The sequence below is a fragment of the Pituophis catenifer genome, unplaced genomic scaffold, assembly GCF_029215685.1.
Source record: "Pituophis catenifer annectens isolate HBS135680 unplaced genomic scaffold, rPitCat1.0.hap2 SCAF_6, whole genome shotgun sequence".
NCBI lineage: Eukaryota > Metazoa > Chordata > Lepidosauria > Squamata > Colubridae > Pituophis > Pituophis catenifer.
Window position 1 is genome coordinate 87878644 of NW_027256886.1, and position 22512 is coordinate 87901155.

At 42.4% G+C, this 22512-nt stretch overlaps 1 protein-coding gene across 1 annotated transcript in view; it reads left to right on the forward strand.

Annotated features, from left to right (window-relative positions):
• KCNMA1 (potassium calcium-activated channel subfamily M alpha 1) overlaps positions 1-22512 on the forward strand; it is a 643121-nt gene that overhangs the window by 559947 nt on the left and 60662 nt on the right. The window contains 4 exon segments of the mRNA XM_070946116.1: positions 2819-2942; positions 14024-14248; positions 17214-17292; positions 17295-17405. Coding sequence (XP_070802217.1) covers positions 2819-2942; positions 14024-14248; positions 17214-17292; positions 17295-17405 — 539 coding nt within the window.

The window sequence follows — 22512 nt, forward strand, 5'->3', positions numbered from 1 at the left end:
CCTGAGGACGTTGCGATGCGTTGGAAGCCAGCGCTATCTTCCTTTCAAATCTTTTAAAATGCACGATTTGTTCTAAACAAATTAGAAACTTATCTTTTTTTTTTTTTTTTGTTAAATATCTTTAGAAAAGCAGAAAAGGCATCTCTGTACAGAAGCAATCTCTCTTCTGGATCTAGAGACAGCTAGGAGGAACTCATTCAAAATATTTAACAGAATAACAGAGTTGGAAGGGACCTTGGAGGTCTTTTAGTCCAATCCCCTGCACAAACAGGAGACCCTCTACCATTCCAGACAAAAGGCTGTCAGTGTTGTAACCGAGGCCCAAGTAGTGATTACCAAACACAATTCAGTTCTGAACAAACTTATTTTATTAAAACAGCTGAGAATTAATTCATTCTCAGCTTAGTCCAAAACAAAATTCTTCATAACCAGCCCTTCGGCCTTATCACCAAATCTTTAATGTCTTTGGCAACCTGCCAAAGGCTTTTCTTGGCAAACCCCCCACAAAGTTCAAGAGACGCTGACAAGAAGCACTGGAATCAACGTTGCTTTTCTACAAAGAACCCAACCGCTCGTTGCTGCTCTTTTAAGCCTTATGGGAGTGGCCAATCATCTTCTGGCCTTACTCCTGAGTCGTCCTTTTTGCTTCAGCTGCTCTTGCCTTCTGGCAGCTCTTCGCATGCACGCACTAGGAACAGGCTCCTCCTGTTCCTCTGCCTCTCTACTGTCCACCTCTGGAGGCTCCAGAGTCCACGCATCGCTCCCAGATGGCCCTGGCCCCATCTCTGCCTCTGACACAGAGCCCTCATCCGGGCCTTCCCCTGACTCCAGGACTGGCCCATTGTCCTCCCCAGCCTCCTAACTGTCCAACTCCACTGCCAGCTCCACAGGCTGCTGGCAGACTACAACAGTCAGATTCCTGCAAGCTTTCTTCATATGTTTTAGCCTGCAGCCCCCTAATCATCTTAATTGCCCTTCTCTGCACTCTTTCCAGAATCTCTACATCTTTTTTTATAATATGGTGACCAAAACTGGACTCAGTATTTTAAGTGTGGCTTTACTAAGGCTTTATAAAGTGGTACTAATACTTCATGTGATCTGAATTCTATGTAAGATTGTGTTGGCCCACACTGCTGGCTCATATTGAAGTGATTGTCCACTAGGACTCCATGATCCCTCTCACAGTTACCACCACTTTAGCCAGGTTTCACCTAATCTGTACCTGTACACCTGGTTTGTCTTGCCTAGACGTAAAACCTTACTTTTACTCTACTCTGAATTTCATTTTGTTAGATAGGGCCCAGTGTTCAAGTTTGTTCAGATCCATTTGGATCTTGAGCCCATTTTCTGGGCGTTTGCCTCTTCCTGCCATTTTAATGTCATCTGCAAATTTAATGAATCCTCCTTGCATTATGTCATCGTTTGGCTAACTCCTGGACCAATACGCATGCAGATGCAGTAAGGGTAAGATTATACTACCTGAGACTTCTCAGGAAACAACAACTGAATGAAAATCTGCTGGTGAGCTTCTACCGCTGCACCATAGAGAGTATCTTAACTTACTGCACCTGTGTATGGTTTGCCAATTGCCCAGTGGCAGATAGGACAGCACTCCAGAGGTTTAACGTCATTGCGCAGAGGATCATTGGTTACCTTCTCCCCTCTTTTGAAGATCTCTATAGCTCCCGCTGCCTTAAGAAAGTTCAAAACATTCTTAAGGATCCATCTCATCCTGGGCACTCTTTTTTTTTTTTTTTGAACTATTACCATCTGGCAGACAGTACAGGACAATAAAAACAAGGACAAATAGACTGAAAAACAGCTTCTATCCCAGGGCAGTAACTATATTGAATTCTACTGTATAGTGCAATATTAATGCAATATCAGGGGGTTTTCAATTTAATTGTATAGAATGCGAAGGATGTGTGTTTGTGTTTTATTTTTATAGTTATAATGTACACTGAAGATGGCATTTAATTTCGTTGTACGAGGTGCAGTGACAATAAAGTAAACTAAACTAAACTAAACTAAACTAAACTAATGATGTCAAAGGAGAAAGAAATTGCAGCAGCTCTTCTAATACAAGGTTGATATGAGGATATTCACCCAGTAATATCAACTGTTCAATTTCAAAAATGGCTTTTGCGTTCATACTTGCTAAAAACAACAACCCTGAACTCTAAAAACTGTACATATTTTGTGGAATCTTTCTCTGGAGCCACACAAGGTTTGAAGGATAATACGACTGATTTCCACTCTAGAATCTGCACTCATTTTGCATAGGGTCTTGACTAGACCTGTTGCATTTAAATATCAACTCTCAGAAAAATGAAAACATCTCCGGAACGTTTTCTGGGGTAGTCAGTTTGCTATAAATGATGTAAGCTTCAGGTTGAGGATCCAAAATAAGATTGGGCAAATTTTAAAATATTTAGCGTTCAGCTAAATTAAAGTTAGAAAAGAGTCCCATCAGCTATTATATGTAACAAAAGCAAACAATTGACTTTCTTTTCCCCCCACCCCCCACTTATGCTGATTGACCAGGATGGGGTGTTGGTTTCTAATTCTTTGCCTTCCTTGACAATACTAATATAAGCTCTTATGGTGTTTACTTATGGGAAAGGGATGCGTATTTTAAGATAAAAGAAAGCCATCTGTAACTGCAATTGTTCCTGTTCCATCAAAACAAGCAAGGGACACCAAAACTAATCTCACATTTTTCTTGTTTCTTGAATGTGGGTATAGCAAAGCGTAGTTTATGTTTTATTCTTTGTTATGATTTTGGCTCATATTAATCCCAATGTATTTTCTTGCTCAGACACGATCCTTTATTAATTCCTGGCAACGAACAAGTTGACAACATGGATTGCAACGTGAAAAAATATGACTCCACGGGAATGTTTCATTGGTGTCCACCAAAGGAGATTGACAAGGTTATTTTGGTGAGTATTTGAAGAAAAGGAAGCATTGCAATTTCAAGAGCTGTGGTGGCGCAGTGGTTGGAATGCAGTATTGCAGGCTAATTGTGCTCGCTGCCAGGAGTTCGATTCTGACTCTGAAGTACTGGTTCTCCTAAAGTTAATGTATTTACATTAAAACCCTTCTTCAAGTTGGAATTATTTTTACCCTTGCATAGTTACCTTTACATAAACACAACCTCTACTGTATCGTTCTTTTGTAATGAGCTTTCTATCCTGTTACAAGTAGAATAGAATAGAATAGAATAGAATAGAATAGAATAGAATAGAATAGAATAGAATATATTATTATTATTATTATTATTATTATTATTATTATTATTATTATTATTATTATTATTGGTTAATCTTTGGTAAGATTCACAGCCTTTGAGGCTGGTTAATAACTCAGCAGCTCGAGTCCTAACCAAGGACCTAGGAACTGTTTAAGATATCGTCGAAGGATGTAAGCTGTTCCGAGTAAAGTGGTTTTTTGTAGAATTACAAAGTAATTCTTATTTACAAAGTAAATTATTATTATTACTACTACTACTACTACTACTACTACTATTATTATTATTATTATTATTATTATTATTATTATTATTATTATTATTATTATTATTATCCAAGTATGATTGGACACACAAGGAATTTGTCTTGGTGCATATGCTCTTGGTGCATAGTCCTCATCCTACAACTACAATTGAACCCAAAATTTATGTTGCTATTTGTGAGTCGTAGTGGTGCAGTGGTTAGAATGCAGTATTGCAGGCTAACTCTGCTCACTGCCAGGAGTTCGATCCTGATCGGCTCAAGGTTGACTCAGCCTTCCATCCTTCCGAGCTTGGTTAAATGGGGACCCACATTGTTGGGACAACAGGCTGACTCTGTAAACCGCTTAGAGAGGGTTGTAAAGGACTATGAAGTGGTATATAAGTCTAGGTGTTATTGTTATATTGTATATAATCAGATTGAATTATATTGAATTTCCTCCAGACTGTTTTGTGTTTCTGGCCTTGCCCAGGACTACTTCAGCGTGCTAAGAATCCACACGAATGAGAAATCTGTGGACTATTACATTTTCTGTGACTTTCTGGCCATTTTCACAAATGGTCTGAATGTGTTTGAGGCTCATTAAAGGTCTACTCTCCTTTATTTAGTGTCAACAATAGAGCTGTGTGGATGGTCGTTTCAGAAATTCAGTGGTAATTTGACTGACTCGTTGAGCTAACTCTCCAAATCAGAGTTGACAGGTGATTTGAACTAGCTAATCTGATGCCACTGGGTTGAATTCAGACTCCTTTTTTTGTTTTGTTTTTTGCAAAAGCATAAAAACAGATTTTTGACAATTGAATGAAACCAATAGGACAGTGGACAAGCCCACACATATTCCACGTGCCTTTTCAGAAACCACATTCTACATTAGCATGATTTTCGTGGTTATCCTTTCGCCCTGGAAGAATCAGAGCTGATTTTCAGTTTCTGCTTTCAGGTTTAACAGGGGGGGAAAACTGTTAAGTACAGTACAGTAAGTAACTGTAGAACGTAGAACATACATCAAAGGGCTGAAAAGGACCTCAGACGTCTTCTAGTCCAACCTTGGTCCTGTTCTGTCCCTGTTCCACATGCACACACACCAACAGGAAACGGATTTTGTCGTCTGGTTTAGTCTTTAACTCTTGAAGAGTTAAAGACTAAACCAGCTGACAAAATCCTTTTCCTTATGATAACGGAACTTGGCAACAACCTAGTGGCTGCCTGCCAAGAGTTTATTACTTACAAAGAGGAGAGATAACTTCTCCCCGCTTCTGTTACATCAAAAGAAACAGCTCAATAATTACAGAGTCAATCAAGTCCAGAGATAATCCAGCAAAGTCTATAGCAAAAGTCCGGCAATGCAGAATGGCGTGGAAGCTTTCAGCTTTGTTCGTCACAAGGCTTGACTGGCCACCACACTCCCTTTTATACCTTGTGGGGTGTGGTCCAGTGACTCAGCCTAATCTTGGGCACGCCTTTTCTTCTGTTGTGTGCGCTTATCTCTGCGACACTGGTGTGGATCCAGCCAAGACTCATTACTCTCATCACTGTCCACCTGTGGCTGCGTGGATGTGCTTGGCCCCGGCCCTATCTCTTGCCCTTCGGCGGACACCGAAGGCATTGCCAAAGAGGAGGGTCTTGGAGAGGGAGGCCTTGCCAACTCCTCTCCTTCATTCTCGGAGTCCTCTCCTGCCGATGACACAGGCTCAGGTAACGGAGCCGCAACAGGTCCGATCTCCATTCGTCTTCTTTGCATACACTCTAAGGCTGTGATGGCGAACCTATGGCACGCATGCCACAGGTGGCACGCGGAGCCATATCAGTGGGCATGCGAGTTCAGCTCCGGTGTGCGTTCACGTGCCAGCCAGCTGATTTTCAGGCCTTTTGAGCCCACCGGAAGTCAGGAAAAAGGTTGTTTCCAGCCTCCGGAGGGCCTCTGGGGGAGTGGGGAAGGCCATTTTCACCCTCCCCAGTCTCCTAGAAAGGCTCTGGAGCCTGGGGAGAGCGGAAAACGGGCCTACCTTGCCATCGCATGCCAAAAGTGGGGGTCGCGCGGGGTGTGTGTGTCGCACATGCATGTATTGGAGGCGGGGTGCATAGAATTATAGGTGTGGGCATGCGGGCGAGCGACCCACACACACACACTCCCCCCACTTTTGGCACACGATAGCAAAAAGGTTAGCCATCACTGCTCTAAGGTCTCAACATCTTTTTTGTATTATGGTGACCAGAATTGCAGCCACACGAGTGCACAGTATCACACAACTATATCCCAACTAATTAACCCTCAAGTGCCAAGCTGATAATTAGAAACTATTCAATGGAGCCGTTTGGTTTCTTGATTAATGCATACACCCCGATCATTTGTCATAGGAAAAATTCACGGGATCATTAAATTCTCCATATATGTCACTTGCAATTAATGCTCTATAATGACGCTATCAGTCTGATGGAGCCACTTTCAAATCATTAAAACCCCACTCGACACAAGCATTTAAAATGTGATATATGAGTTATTGGATACCTTTGATCAATATTGTACCTTTGATTACCGTCATCCAAAGTCGTATGTTGTCAGCAGAGATATGTACGCACCTGCTTCGTGCTACCGTTTATCTACATGGCAATTAATTATTCAAGGATGTATAAAGGTACAGCACTGAAGTATTTAATCAGAGATATCCACAGGGAGAGGATCATAAATTCAACTTTATATGGATCAGGTCCAGGGGTGAAATGCTCCCGTAGTATTTAAGGTACAATCGAATACCTCAGGGTCTCGTCTCAAAACCCTTGGGGGGGGGATAAGATGCACGTCCTCCCTCCGTATCTTCTTTAAATAGCTATTCTCCTATAACAAATATTATCAAATATCATAATGAGAAAAAAAGAAAACGTATTCAGATCCTCTTTTCCAAAATGGCATTTATGATTTTCCAAAGTCTGTAACTTTGTAGTCAAAAATGTTTATCAGAACAAAAAATAATATTTATAGTATCTGTGTGTGTGTACATGTATTCTTTCTTTCTTTCTTTCTTTCTTTCTTTCTTTCTTTCTTTCTTTCTTTCTTTCTTTCTTTCTTTTCCTTTCCTTCCTTCCTTCCTTCCTTCCTTCTTCCTTCCCTTTCCTCCCTCCCTCCCTCCTTCTCTTTCCATCCTTCCTTCCTTCTTTCCTTTCTTTCCTTCCTTCCTTCCTTCCTTCCCTCCCTCCCTCTTTTCTTTCCTTCCCTCCTCCCTCCCCTCCCTCCCTCCCCCTCCCTCCCTTCCTTTCTTCTCTTCTTCTTTCTTTCTTCTTTCTTTCTTTCTTTCCTTCCTTCCTTCCTTCCTTCCTTCCTTCCTTCCCTCCTTCCCTCCCTCCCTCCCTTCTTTCCTTCCTTCCTTCCTTCCTTTCCTTCCTTCCTTCCCTCCCTCCCTCCGTCCGTCCCTCCCTCCCTCCCTCCCTCCCTCCTTTCTTTCTTTCTTTCTTTCTTTCTTTCTTTCTTTCTTTCTTTCTTTCTTTCTTTCTTTCTTTCTTTCTTTCTTTCTTTCTTTTATGCGTTCTTTGGAACCATCAGATGGTTCCTTGTAGTTTCAGTAAAGGAGCAGTCTGACTTTTTTTTCTCAAGATTCAAAATAACAGAGTTGGAAGGGACTTTAAAGGTGTTCTAGTCCAACCCCTTGCTCAAGGAGGAGACCCTCTAACCATTCCAGACAAATGGTTGTCCAGTCTCTTTTTAATAGCCTCCAGTGATGGAGCACCCACAATTTCTGGAGGAAATTTTCTCCTTAGTTCCAGGTTGCTTCTCTCCTTGATTAGTTTCCATCCGCTGCTTCTTGTCCTGCCTTCAGGTAATTTGGAGAACAGGCTGACCTCCTTCTTCTTTCTACACAACGACAGAATAAAAAACCATAATTGTTTAAGGAAATCTTTTCATTAACGTTCATAATGGGGGATTACGGGAGCGACGGGGCACTCACATATGACACCTTCAAGAAACGGCATTTGTCCTCTTGTGTCATTTTAAGGGCTCAGGGAAGGGGTGGGGGAGTGGCAGCAATCTTTAGAGAAAGTCTTTGCCCGAGGGAGGCCACTGTTCCTCAGATAGCCGGATGTGAGTCCCTCCTTGTGAAGTGGGGTCAGGGGATTCAGATGGGCCTACTGATTGCGTACCTGGCTCCCTGCCACGTAACAGCGGTCCTGCCTGAGCTGCTCGACATTATAGCCGGGGTGGCGGTGGAAACCCCCAGACTTATTGTTATGGGGGATTTTAACCTGCCATCTGCTGGTGAGATGTCGGAGACGGCTCGGGAGTTCATGGCTTCCATGACGGCCATGGGCCTGACCCAGGTAGTTCAAGGCCCCACCCACTTGGGGAATCACACTCTGGACTTGATTTTTATCTCTGATCAGTGGCTGAATGATCTAAGAATAGGGGATATAGACATCAAGCCCTTGTCATGGTCTGATCATTCTCTCCTTCACATGGACTTTCAAGTCACTTCCACCCACCGCAGGGAGACGGAACCAACCAAATGGTTCCGTCCCAGGCGCCTGATGGACCCCGAAAGGTTCCTGATGGAGCTTGGGCCATTTCCTGAGACTCTGGCTCACGACTCGACTGAGGACCTGGTGGTCGCCTGGGACAGGGCGGCTACTGGGGCCTTGGACCGCGTCGTGCCTTTGCGGCCTCTGACCCGATGCCGATCTCGTCTAGCTCCTTGGTTTTCCGAGGAGCTGAGAGAGATGAAGCGTCGGAAAAGACGCCTGGAGAGTGATTGGAGGACAAGCCGATCTGAATCTGACCGAACACAGGTGAGATCTTATATTAAGATCTACCTAGTGGCGATAAGAGCGGCGAAGTCTAGCTACTTCTCCGCTCTTATTGCATCTGCAGAGAACCGCCCAGCTGCGCTGTTTAGGGTGACCCGCTCCCTACTTCAGGTGGGGGTACGGGAAGATCCCTTAAAGGGTCGAGCTGAGGATTTTGTACAATTCCTGCATGATAAAGTCGCTCAGATTCGGGAAGGCCTGGACTCCGATTGGGTAGATCCAGGGGAGGAGACGGGGGCAGGTCTTGAGAGCGTTATCTGGGAAGAGTTTGACTCTGTGGCTCCTGAGGACGTGGACAGGATTCTGGGCAAGCTTAACGCTGCCACATGTTTATTGGACCCGTGTCCCTCCTGGTTGGTACTGGCCTCCCAGGAGGTTACACGAGGCTGGCTCCAGGGGATTATAAATGCTTCTCTGAGTGAGGGTGTCTTTCCCGCCGCCTTGAAAGAGGCGGTTGTGAAGCCCCTCCTCAAGAAGCCTTCCCTGGACCCGGCTATATTATCAAATTATCGTCCAGTCTCCAATCTTCGCTTTGTTGCGAAGGTTGTTGAGAGTGTGGTGGCGCGACAACTACCCCGATACCTGGATGAAGTTGTCTATCTGGATCCGTTCCAGTCGGGCTTCAGGTCACGATACAGCACAGAAACGGCATTGGTCGCATTGGTGGATGATCTCTGGAGGGCTCGGGACAGAGGTTGCTCCTCTATCCTGGTCCTATTAGATCTCTCAGCGGCTTTTGATACCATCGACCATGGTATCTTACTGCACCGGCTGGAGGGGTTAGGAATAGGGGGCACTGTTCTTCGGTGGTTCTCCTCCTTCCTCTCTGACCGTTCGCAGTTTGTGTTGGCAGGGGGGCAGAGGTCGACCTCGAGGCACCTTATTTGTGGGGTGCCGCAAGGGTCAGTCCTCTCACCCCTTCTGTTCAACATTTATGTAAAACCGCTAGGTGAGATCATCCGTGGTTTTGGGGTGAGTGTTCATCAGTATGCTGATGACACACAGCTATACATCTCCACCCCAGACCACCCCAATGATGCCCTTGCTGTGATGTCCCGTTGCCTGGAGGCCATGCGGATCTGGATGGGGAGAAACAAGCTCAGACTCAACCCCTCCAAGACCGAGTGGCTGTGGCTTCCGGCGTCCCGGTATAGTCAGCTGGTACCATCACTGACAATAGGGGATGAGATCTTGCTCCCCACAGAGAGGGCCCGCAACTTGGGTGTCCTCCTAGATTCACGGTTATCTTTAGAAGATCATTTGACGGCCGTGGCCAGGGGTGCCTTTTATCAGGTTCGCCTGATCCGCCAGTTGCGTCCCTTTCTGGATCGGGACGCCTTGCGCACGGTCACTCATGCCCTAGTTACCTCCCGTATGGACTACTGTAATGCTCTCTACATGGGGCTCCCCTTGAAAAGCACCCGGAGGCTCCAACTGGTCCAGAACGTAGCCGCGCGGGTGATTATGGGCGCAGCTCATTACGCCCATGTAACACCTCTCCTACGCGAGCTGCACTGGCTCCCGGTGGTCTTCCGGGTGCGATTCAAGGTGTTAGTTATCACCTTTAAAGCGCTCCATGGCTTAGGACCTGGGTATCTACGAGACCGTCTTTTGCCACCAATAGCCTCCCACCGACCAGTTCGTTCTCACAGGGAGGGACTACTCAGGGTACCGTCAGTCAAATTATGTCGACTGGCGACTCCCAGGGGGAGGGCCTTCTCTGTGGGGCCTCCAACCCTTTGGAATGAACTGCCCCCGGAGATACGGAATATCCCTGATCTCCGTGCTTTCCGCCGTGCCCTCAAGACCCTGATGTTCCAACAGGCAGGGCTAAACATACAAACATGCAAATGATTTTTTAAATGTTATCTAATTCTGGGTTTTATTTAATTGACCAAACTAAGTAACAATTTTAATTAGCAATTTTATGATGTTTGTGTGTCTATATTTTTCTTGACTGTACACCGCCTTGAGTCCTACGGGAGAAAGGCGGTATAGAAATATAATAAATAAATAAATAAATAAATAATGTGCTGTACTGTAGGGATGTTTCTCCCTCTTTTTGCCTTCATTAGCCAGTGATTGAGAGCTATGTTTATTTCGCATTTATCCAGAGGTGCCATCCAGTGTGGCGTTTCTCCGAGGTCACCTCCTATCAGCTAGGATGTGTAAACATTCTGCTTAGGATCCCCTGGATTTCGGGTTGGGGACAGCCGTCAAACCGACTTGATTCATCTAATCTAATTACCCCATTACGTCTTACTCCGTTAGATTTGGTGAACATTTGCGCCACTTATGTCCCTCTGCCTGTGCGTCGCACCACCAACTCTTACATGTCGCAACTAACCCTGCGGCTGCGTGACACCGAATCCTGCTGGATTTTCCCTTTATTTAGTGGGGGTAGATTTTGATTTTCTGAGATTTCCCTGGACCGCTGAGTAACACAACCAATAATAGTGACAGCTCTGGTTTAGTCTAACGATCATATGGCAGAACCTTGTTCTTTCCCATCCTCAGGGGAGTTTGTATAATAACCATGACATTGTCTGGAATTGCAGTATTGGCATTTGAGCGATCAATAAACCAGCCAGTTCCACTGAGTAAACTGTTAAGAATTGGATTCAAAAATGGCTCAAATTGATATGCATGCCACAGTGTTCATTAGACCACCAGGGACAAGTCCTCCATACGTTGTTAAATAACTGAGGGCGACAGATGTCAGCTAGAATATTTTAAGTATATTTTAAACAGAGAGGACGCTTAATGACCTTAATGTTCTACTTCACGAAGTTTGCATGGTTAAAAAAAAAATGACATTAGAAGTACCCTTCGTGTCTGGTTTTGAGTGAAGATCCGTTTACTAGATTTGCCACTGTGTGTGTGTAGATATATATATATAGTGTTATATATATAGTATATATATTTAGTTCTCTAAGGGTTTTAATTGGATTATTTTAATTAACTTAAATTAACTTATTAACTTATTGTTCTGTGGTTTTTATCTTTGTGAGCCGCCCCGAGTCCTTCGGGAGAAGGGTGGCATATAAATATGATTAAATTAATTAATTAATTAATTAATTAATATGTATATGTATGCTTATGTATATTTGTATACATATACATATATATAGAGAGAGAGAGTGAGAGGGAGGGAAGGAAGGAAGGAAAGAAAAGGAAGGAGGAAGGAAGGAAGGAAGAGGAAGAAAGGAAGGGGGAGGGAGAGAGGGAGAGAGGAAGGACTTCATAGCAACATATGCAAACTGCACTTGAAATAGTCACATTTTTAAACATTTCAATGAACAACCTGCCTCCTTAAGGCAATTTTACAACACCAGGCCTGCAAATCGCAAATGATAGCTGTTGAATCCTATCAGCTTCATCTCTCTTGAAACGATAAGCAGTGGTTCTCAGCTTTAATTGTATTCATTTAATCTCATGGTAGGAGCACAGTGGCTCGGAGTGGCTGGAACGCTGGGCAGGAAGTTAGCAAGCCCACGTTCGAGACCCAGAGCTATGGGATTGAGTTCTCGTCCTCCTCTCCAGCTCCTGCAGGGGTCATGAAAGGAACCCTCAAGTGGGCGTTCCCCAAACAATGGTGATGTCACTGGCTAATCCTTTCAACCTGGAAGTGCCTTGGTGCTAATGATAATAATAATAATAATAATAATAATAATAATAATAATAATAATAATAATAATAATAATAATAATAATAATATAAATAAATAAAAAGAACTGGAAAAAATAACGAAATATCGTGACCTAGCCATCGAAACTACGCGATTATGGATGACACATGTAACCGTGATACCCATTGTCATCGGAGCACTTGGTACCATGTCCAAGAATTTTATAAGATACATCAACAAATTGCAGCTTCCTGCAACAACACCAGCGGAACTGCAAAAAACTGCACTACTTGGAACATCGTACATCTTAAGAAGGTACTTGGTTGATACCTAGGACGCTGGCAGCAACCCGTATCAACCATTAGCACCAGTCAATGGTATTTGTGATGCATTTTTAAATGTTCAGTTGATTGAGTTTCATGTTTAATGAATAAAATATATTATTATTATTAGTTAATCTTTAGTGAGATTCACAGCCTTTGAGGCTGGTTAATAGCTCAGCAGCTCGAGTCCTAACCAAGGACCTAGGAACTGTTAAGGTATTATTATTATTATTATTATTATTATTATTATTATTATTATTATTATTATTATTATTATTATTATTATTATTATTATTATTTATTATTATTATTATTATTATTATCAGAGTCTGTTCCATTCCATAGTATTTCCAAAGGAAATTTGGATTTAGCGGATGCAAGGAGATTCAGATTTGCAAGATATTGCTAGTTCAACCGTGTAATCAGAGCATTGACGTTCATAACTTCATCGCACTTGAAGGGGTTCCAACACGCATTGACCTGAAAATAATTCCACCAGAGTTATAAGACTAATCTTACAAGATGACAGAAACGTTTCCTTTTTATCAGTGGATCTTTCTTACAAATGATACCCCCCTCCCCCATCCAAATATCTCTAATCGCCAAGTTCAGCTGAGAGTGTCATTCACAGGTGTTCACATGAGATGGCCAAAAAAAAAAAAATCAATATGATTGTTATAATGGTGTGATCAAAGAGCCACTCGTTATTTATGTTCTGGCACCCCAATGTCATCCCTTCTGACCAGGGGTGGGTTCCACTTACCTTTACTACCAGTTCACAGTGGGAGCATGCGCAGAAGCTTCTGCGCATGCGCAAATCACCCTTGATGATGCCATGACAGGTGGGCGGAGCCTCCTGCCGGTTTTATTACCGGTTCTATAGAACCGGACTGAACCGGGAGCAACCCACAACAGCTTCTTACCCCATTCCTGGGTAGTCTGTGAATGTAATAGAGTTTATATATTTTGAAGACCTGGCTCATATCTTCTGTACCAGGATTGTCTGAACTTGGCAACTTTAAAATGTGTGGATTTCAACATGGCTAGCTGGGATGAATTCTGGGAGTTGAAGTCCACAAGTCTTAAAGTTGTCAGGTCTGGAGACCCGTGTTCTACACTAGCCATGTGGGATTCTACAGGCATTCCCCGATTTACGACCGCACAATTGAGCCCAAAATTTCTGTTGCTGATGTTGAGAAATTTGTTAAGTGAATTTTGCCCCACTTTACGACTTTTCTCGCCTCAGTTGTTAAGTGAATCACTGCAGTTGATAAGTGAGTCACCCGGTTGTGAAGGGAATTGTGGCTTCCCCCGTTGGCTTGTCAGAAGGTTGCAAAAGGGGATCGCACATGGCTTTGAGGCACAGCAACGGTCATAAATACGAACCGGTGGCCAAGTGTCTGAATTTTGGCCACAGGACTGTGGGAATGTTGTGACGGTCGTTAAGTGTGACAAACGGTCCTAAGTCACTTTGTTCAGTGCCGTTGTCACTTTGAATGGTCGCTAAATGAACTGTTATAAGTCGAGCACTACCTGTAGGTACATCTAGCTACCGTATTCTTTGCCTTCCAAACTCTTAATCCTCATTTAATCCTCTGTTAGATATTACTGAGGTAAAAAGGTAAAAGCAATTTCCTTGTGTTCTCATGCTCTTGTATGCACAGGAGTGCTTGTTTTCCACTGATGAATCTTGCTGGCATTGAAAACTCTTCGTTTCTTCTAACTCCCCCTTTCCCAATTTTGTTCTGTGTTTTTCTTTTCCCCAGACCCGAAGTGAAGCTGCCATGACCGTCCTCAGCGGCCACGTGGTGGTTTGTATATTTGGAGATATGACGTCGGCGCTGATAGGACTGAGAAATTTTGTGATGCCACTCCGAGCAAGCAATTTCCACTACCATGAGCTCAAACACATCGTCTTTGTGGGCTCCCTGGAATATTTAAGGAGGGAATGGGAGACCATGCATAACTTCCCCAAGGTCTCCATTTTACCAGTAAGTCCAAGAACCTGATCCTTCCTAACTCCTTCCCTTCCATCCGTCCATCCATCCATCCTCCCTCCCTCCCATCCCTCCCTCCCTCCTTCCTTCTCAAGACACTGTCTTCCTCCTTCCCTCCCTCCCTCTCACTGCTTCCTTCCTGCCTCACTTCCCTCATAACTCACTGTGTCTCCATCATTCATACCTCCGTCTCTCCCTCCTTCCTTCCCTCCTTCTCATTGCTTCCTTCCTTCCTATCTCCCTTCTTTCTTCCCAAATTAGTCTTTCTTCCGCTCTCCCTCTTTCCCTTCTTCCCTCCCTCTCTTTCATTGCTTGTTTCTTCCTTCCTTCCTTCCTTCCTCTCTCCCTCCCTCCCTCCCTCTCATTGCTTCCTTCCTTCTTATTTTCTTTCTTCCCAAGACACTGTCTTCCTTCCTTCCTGTCTTCCTTCCTTCCTCCCTCTCTCCCCTCCCTCTCATTGGTTCCTTCCTTCACTTCTTTCCTAACTCACCATCTGTCTCCTTCCTTCCTCTCTCCATCTCTCCCTCTTCCTCTTCTTCCCTCCTCCCTCCCTCTCCCTTTCTTCCTTCCTCTTTCATTTCCTTCCCTTCCCTTCCCTTTCCCTTTCCCTTTCCCTTTCCCTTTCCCTTTCCCTTTCCCTTTCCCTTTCCTTTCCCTTCCCTTCCTTCCCTTCGTTTGATCTTGGGTTTCATTGTTTTGTTCTTGACTCGTTATAAGCCTGAGGACCCTGGCCTTTCCCTGTTTGTGTAGCTATGAAAACCAAACCCAGAGAGACCTTATTAGAGGAAATTTGCCGATGTGCTCCGTCCCTTGTCAAGGATGAATTTCAGCGGCTATCAGATATGTTAGCAATGTTGCTCATTGAACACTTGCCCGAGCGCCTTGCATACAGCCAGCTTTGATGTTGTGATTTTTCTTGACAGCAGGGCAATTATTAGTCATGGCATTATTTATGCCTCTGAAACCTTTGAAAACATTTTGTATTGTTTGTCTGTCTACCCGAACTCTTTGCCTTTGCCCAGATCTGTGAAAAGATTTTGATCTGCTGGCTTTCTTCTACCTAATGCACCAATAGGGAGATCTCATCTCTTTCTTAAGGGAATAACAGAATGAAAGGAGATCAATTCCTTTATCTCTAAATCAGGACAGAATTGAAGAGCCCCCAATTCCTCACGATTTATGCCTCACTGCTCACGATAATGCAAATTTCATAATAGGTTGCCTTTTACCCAAGGCCAGGAAGAAAATCACCACCAGGTGCCCATTAAATATTTTCTTTGAATACTAAGTTTGGGGTTTTTTTTTTTCCCCCTCACCCTAAAAGGGCAACTTACAAAAATAAGCAGAATAAAGGGTAAAACAAAACAAATATAATCCAAATTGAAATCTGTCATGAAATATTTGGCTGGTCTGTTTCATACGGTCTTTGAAGCTGAAGCAATCCTTTTCTTTATCCCACTTGTCATAAAACGGAGGGATGAAAAATGGGAGATAACCATCACAAATTAGGTGTGTGTGTGTGTGTGTGTGTGTGTGTGTGTGTGTGTGTGTCTTTGTCACATCAATAGGCCTGGGCTGTGTTCCTCGTAGCTCTAATTCTCTACCGAATTTGCACACCTGTCTGGAGGAAGTCATCCTGTTTGTAATGTTTAAATCATTGAGTAATTTGAGGTGTGCATTATAAACATTGTCCAACGCATATAAACACTAAGAAGGACATCATCATGTTTTGCTAGATGGTCCAATTAGTAATTTCGCTGCCAAAAAACCCCCAGTGTATATTGGTGCTCATTAATTTAGTGTCTGTTTCCTCTCCTGAATGAACTCTAACTTTCTTTAAGCAAATGTCGTGGTGGGGGTTGTTTAGAAAAAGGTAAAAACTTGCTACAGGTACTGTTTTTGGGGATCTCTCTTTCTATAGAGGGAGGGAGGGAGAGAGAGACAGAAAGAGAGGGAGAGAGAGAGGGAGAGAGAAACAGAAAGAGAGAGAGAGGGGGCGGGGGAGAAACTCCAAGGAGAGGGATCAAGTGGGGAACTAACCTTGAATCCTTGCTTTGCTGCAGGAGACTTAAGCCTGACCCTTCCTAAATTCCATGATATGTTATCGGTTCTCAAAGGAAGGCAAGCAGTCTGGGGAGATTCCTGTAGTGTAGGTAGTAACATAATAATGTAGTCAACCTGAACCTTTCACATGAGGATCTGGGTGGTTTAGGTAGGTAGGTAGGTAGGTAGGTGGACAGGTGGGTAGATAGATAGATAGATAGATAGATAGATAGTTAGATAGATAGATAAATAGATACTGTAGGTAGATAGAAGATAAGATAGGTAGGTAGGTAAGTAGGCAGATAGGCAGACAGACGGATGACAGATTAGATAGATAGATAGATAGATAGATAGATAGATAGATAGATAGATAGACAGACAGACAGACAGACAGACAGACAGACAGACAGACAGACAGACAGACAGACATAGATAAATAGATAAATACTGCAGGTAGATTAGTGTTAGTTTGCTTCTATAAGGGATTCATTCTTTTCCATATCACTAGCACAAGTCCAGCATTTCCAGAAGTGGGTATCTGGACATGCCCCTCAGCCTGCTTCGAAGGACAGTTGTGCTCCAGGAGACAAACAGACATTGAGAGGGGTTGTAAGCGGCAGGCACGATGCCGAAAGTTTCCCATCCTCCCTGCTCCTTGTTCGTTAGCAATCGCTTGACTGAGTATTGAGTCTTAAGACTTAAAATGCTGCCTTCAGCGCCAGCCACCCTTTCCGAGGAGTTGCGTTCCCTCTATTCCCTGGCACACAAGTTAGACCCTCTTAATGTCAGAGCATTAAAAAAAATAGGATACTTGTTAAATCATTTCCCAAAGCTGCTTCTCGCTGTTTAATTTGTTTTCTTTCGTTCCCTTCCTCTTTCCTCTCTCTCTCCCCTCCCCCTCTTTTCTCCGCTGAAGGGTACACCATTAAGCCGAGCTGATTTATGAGCTGTCAACATCAACCTCTGTGACATGTGCGTCATCCTGTCAGCCAATCAGATAATATTGATGACACTTCGCTGCAGGACAAGGAATGCATCTTGGCGTCACTCAACATCAAATCTATGCAGTTTGATGACAGCATTGGGGTCCTGCAGGCTAATTCCCAAGGTAAGGACTGCCCTATAATACTTCTCCTCCACGGTGCCTTAAGGGGACAGGAAGTGGCAGGAAGAATATCTCTCACTCAGTAATTCAAAGGGACCTTCCATCAGCTTGCTTGACGGTTAAACCTGCTGATTGGGAAGATGGGGTTTTGGTATAGCACACGGAGGAACAAAAGCTAATCCAGGGCGCCAGAAAACCGAGGTCGATTGGGGAGAGAATCTCACTGCGTTTCGCCTCCTTGCTCCCATCCGTAGAATTCTCGCCGCGCATAATGATAAAGTTGTTTGGTTACGCTTTGCATTGCCAGAGGTCGCGTCGCTTCATGCTTGGATGCAAAAGAGGATGTTTTGAGCAGCATCTTTGTTTTGTCCACAAGATTAATATCAATGGGAATGTCATACAATGCCAAAGCACAACACCTTTCAGGGCAGAGAAAAGTGGGGGGGGGGGAATACTAGTAAGGGGAAGATTTTGTGAAGATCTGTTTAACCTTTGCACAAAAATCCTTATGGCGTTGGTCGACATCCCTCCAATTTCAAAAGCGCCTAAGAGCACCTCTTTCTGACCGTGTATTTTTATTGTTGTTGTTGTTGCTTTGTTTGTTCGTGTTTTCCCAAGAGCACAAAATAGATAACAATATATTAAACCTCAGATGAACTGATAGTCTGCAAAGGCCTGGTATTTCATCAGTGCTTCTAACCTGCCCTGAATCATGCAACATAGAAATAGACAAATCAATTTTAAAAAAAATGCTGAACAAATGCCCAAATACTGCATTTTAAGTTTAAGGTAATGAAAGCAATCATCCTCTTCCTTCCATCAATTCTCCTTCATAATTCCGGTCAATTGCTTTCATTCAAAAATCTACCATGAAAGATTCGATGGTCGATGAAAACAAAAATAAATAGTGATCATGTTTTTGTTTTTTTTAATTTCACTTCCTTATTTAAAACATGAATGTGATACATGACAGCCAAAGCTAAGATTATATGATGGGGGATAGCTGTCTGGCCATTTAACAGTTCTCTATTAGCATCGAACTATACTCCAGATAACTCCATAATCTTTCAATACAGACAGAGCTGTTGATGTCTATTCAAGTCTACTCAAGTAGTCAAACTGATTGCATTTGAAGATTTTATAGCTGTGATGGTGAACCTATGACACGCATAACCCTCTCTGTGGGCACGCGAGCTGTTTTTTGCTACCAGTTCTCCGAACCACCTGCCACCATCGCTACTGGATCGGGTGATCTGATCCAAACTGGGAGCATTTCACCCTTGCTCTAATCCTGTATAGTTTTTGATAATCAGACAACATTGCCTAACTGAGATTTCAGATTGTACAAAGATTGTATTAACTTGACTATTGTTTTGAAAGATACAGAAATTCAGTATATATATAAAAAATCTGGTATACCCTTTAGGAGCTGGTTTGCCTGTTCTAGATCAGCCTTGATGTTCTCAAATCATAGGATAGAATCTTCTGATTATGGAAATACAGGTAGTCCTCGACTTATGACCACAGTTGAGCCCAAATTTTCTGTTGTTAAGTGGGATTTGTTAAGTGAATAAGGAGCCTGGTGGTGCAGTGGACTAAACTACTGTTAAAGTAGCACTTAGCTGCCAGCTGCCTGCAATTACTGCGAGTTCAATTCTCACCAGGCTCAAGGTTGACTCAGTCTTCCATCCTTCCGAGGTAGGTAAAATGAGGACCCAGTTTGTGGGGGCAATAAGCTGACTTTGTATAAAATAGAACACCACTTGGGGGGGCCAAAAGCCCTATTAAGCAGGTATATACAAAAGTATGGAGACTATTGCTTAAAAGCATTGTAAGCCGCCCTGAGTCTCTGGAGAAGGGCGGCATATAAATCAAACTAATAAATAAATAAATAATAATAAATAAATTTTGTCAATCTTTCTTGCCACCATTGATAAGGGAATCACTGCAGTTGATAAGTTAGTAACCCGGTTGTTAAATGAATCTGGCTTCTCCGTGGACTTTGCTTATCAGAAGGTTGTAAAAGAGGATCACATGACCCTGGGAGACAGCCAGGGTCATAAGTATGAACCAGTTGCCAAGCATCTGGATTTTGATCACATGATCATGGGGATGCGGCATAACTGTGAAAAATGATCATGTCACGTTTTTCAGTGTCATTGTAACTTTGAACGGCAACTGAATGAACTGTTGTAAGTCAGGGACTACCTAGCTAAAACTACTTCTGTTGAGATTGGCTATAATGACAGAATCTTGCAAATCTGATTGTATTATATCTCCTTCCTTTTCTTATACTTTAGTGAAATAAGGAAATACTTCTCAGCTGTTTCTGAATATTGATTGATTGATTGATTGATTGATTGATTGATGTGCTGTCCATCTCATCTAGAGCCATCTGAGCAGCTTACTGTCTGTTTTTGTTGTGAGTAAAAAATATGATTTTGATGGAGAGGATTTGTTCGTTTGTTCGTTCGTTCGTTCGTTCGTTCATTCATTCATTCATTCAATTCATTCATTCACTCCATTTCTGTAGCCGCCCATCTCAAGCAAGTTGATTCGCATTAGTTCACGTTCTGTTACTGAAGCGATGAGGAATAATGCATATCTTAAAGCACAATTACAAAGATAACATTTCTAAATGTCTCGGGAGTTAGTCAGCAGGTTTCACAATAATTATGAAGTGGTTATTGTAAAGATAAAAATCTCTGGAAATTAATTTTGAAAGTCAATGTAACATATTCAATAGTATTAGCCCCATGCCAACACCCAAATATGCATTTCTCTTTAGAATCTGAAAGCATTGGCATCAACCACCAGCCCTGATAATTAATCCTCGTAACTTTTGACATGGGTTGGTGCAATTCAGACCATTAGCTGGAGGAGCTTCACCATTCTAATGGGAGAATAGAATTTGATCACTGGATTGACCTAGATTGAAATACCTAGATTGAATAGCCAAGAAACAGATTCTTACAGAGATAGAGGATCTAGGAGAGGAATTTGGGAGTTTTTTTAAAAAAAGCATAGCAATTAAAGTATTGAAACGGGCAAGAGACGATGGCTAGGTGATTCTTCTTTTCTGTTGTTGTTTTGATTTGCTGTTCCTTTTTTCTCTCTTTTTCCTTTTCTTTTCTTTTCTTTTCTTTCTTCTTTTTTTTTTTTTAGGTAGGTTACATGACTAGACGTTAGGTAGGATAGAAAGAAAATGTTTTTAGTAAAAGATGATATGATTAAAAGTTAGATAAGTGATAAGTTGATAGAATAAGAAAAGGGGGAATGTTAGTGTATTCATTTTTCTATAATAAAACAAAAGTACAAGAGAAAACATGGAGTAATTGAATAATGACAGATTGCAATCTTATTATAATTGTGTATCATTATTAGAAATATATAAGTTGATTGAATCTAATAATTATGATGAATTTTACTAGTTTTATTTGTATTAGAATGTATGACGCCCAGGTGCCACATTAGTGGTAAAATCCAAATTGCCAGTTCTCTGAACTACTCAAAATTTCCACTACCAGTCTCTCCAGAACCTGCTGGATTTCATCCCTTGTGCCACACTGGTTCACACATTGATTTGATGTTTGTAAAAAATAAATAATAAATAAAAAACTTATTTTAAAAAAGAATTTGGTCACTGGGACCCACTCTGGTGCTGAGGTCACCAGCAAGTATCGCAATCGGAATCACGATATGTTGCCGTGGCACCAACCCTGGTAGTCCATCTTTTCCCAACAAATATTTGAACACTGACGACACATTCCAAAAATGGCTGCTTTGATTTCATATGAAATCAAGATTGCTAAAGTCACCTTGGATCTACCTCTAGCCAGGTTTGGGCTGGCTTTATACCTTATTTATTATTTATTTATTATTTTATATTTATGTAATTTATATGCCGCCCTTCTCCCAAAGGACTCAGCGCGGCTTACAAGAAGGAACAAAACAATTACATAAACTTCAAAGTCAATTTAAAATTAATTAAAAATTTAATTAAAATTATTAAAAATCTCCCCTACGGATTCAGCCCATTTGGTGAAAAAGCCACGTCTTCAATTCGTGGTGGAAGGAGAGGAGGTCAGGGGCTGTTCTGAGGCCGGTGGGCAGCCCATTCCAGAGGGTCGGCACTCCCACAGAGAACGTTCTCGCCCTGGGGGCCGCCCAGCTGATTTTGTCTGGCTGATGGCACCCTGAGGAGGCCCGGTCTGAGTGGCGCACCGGACGATGGGAGATGGCAGGAGATGATCCTGCCTCCTTATGCTGTTATGTTTCTTGAAAAGGACAGTGTCTGAGCCTGACTAGGTGGCTCAGTGGCTAAGACACTGAGCTTGTCGATCAGAAAGGTCGGCAGTTCGGCGGTTCGAATCCCTAGTATAGGTCTCCTGTGTGAGCAGGGGGTTGGACTAGATGACCTCCAAGGTCCCTTCCAACTCTGTTACTGTTACTGTTACTGAGCCATTGATCAGACTTAGAAAAGTACATAGGGAAAGTTATTATATTTTTTTTGCCAACTTGTCCCAGCTGGTCTGCTGAAATGTCCACCTTATTTTATCTGACATGCTCTCTGACACATGGATGTAGCCAGTTTTTGTGTGGTAGTTACAGGATGGCCATTAGGAAGCCAATGGTGTAAACTTTTAACTGTTGTGTAACCAATAGGTTATGGGTTTATATTCCTCACCAAGGGGCAGAATTAATCTGTGGCTAATGTCCCATTTTATCTATTTTTTTTCCATTTGTTTTCATTTTTAATGTTTACTTCACCTTACATTTTACTGAATTTATCTTTCTTATTATTAATTTGCAATGGGATAACTTTGCGGTTTGACTTCAGCAGTGAAGAGTGGTTTATTATGCATATTATTTACTATGGATGTAGTAAAATATGTATAATAGGAATACAATGTTTGCTAATTTATGAGTAATTATAATACATAATATTAATAATTGCCAAACATAATAATAATATGTTCTGTATTATTATATATTGTAATGATTCATTAATAATAAATTACAGGCATTAGTCTTCAGTTGGCAAGACGTGAACAAAATTAAAGCAACGCATAGCCATGGTGCTTTAATTTGATTTTTATTAAATTTTTCT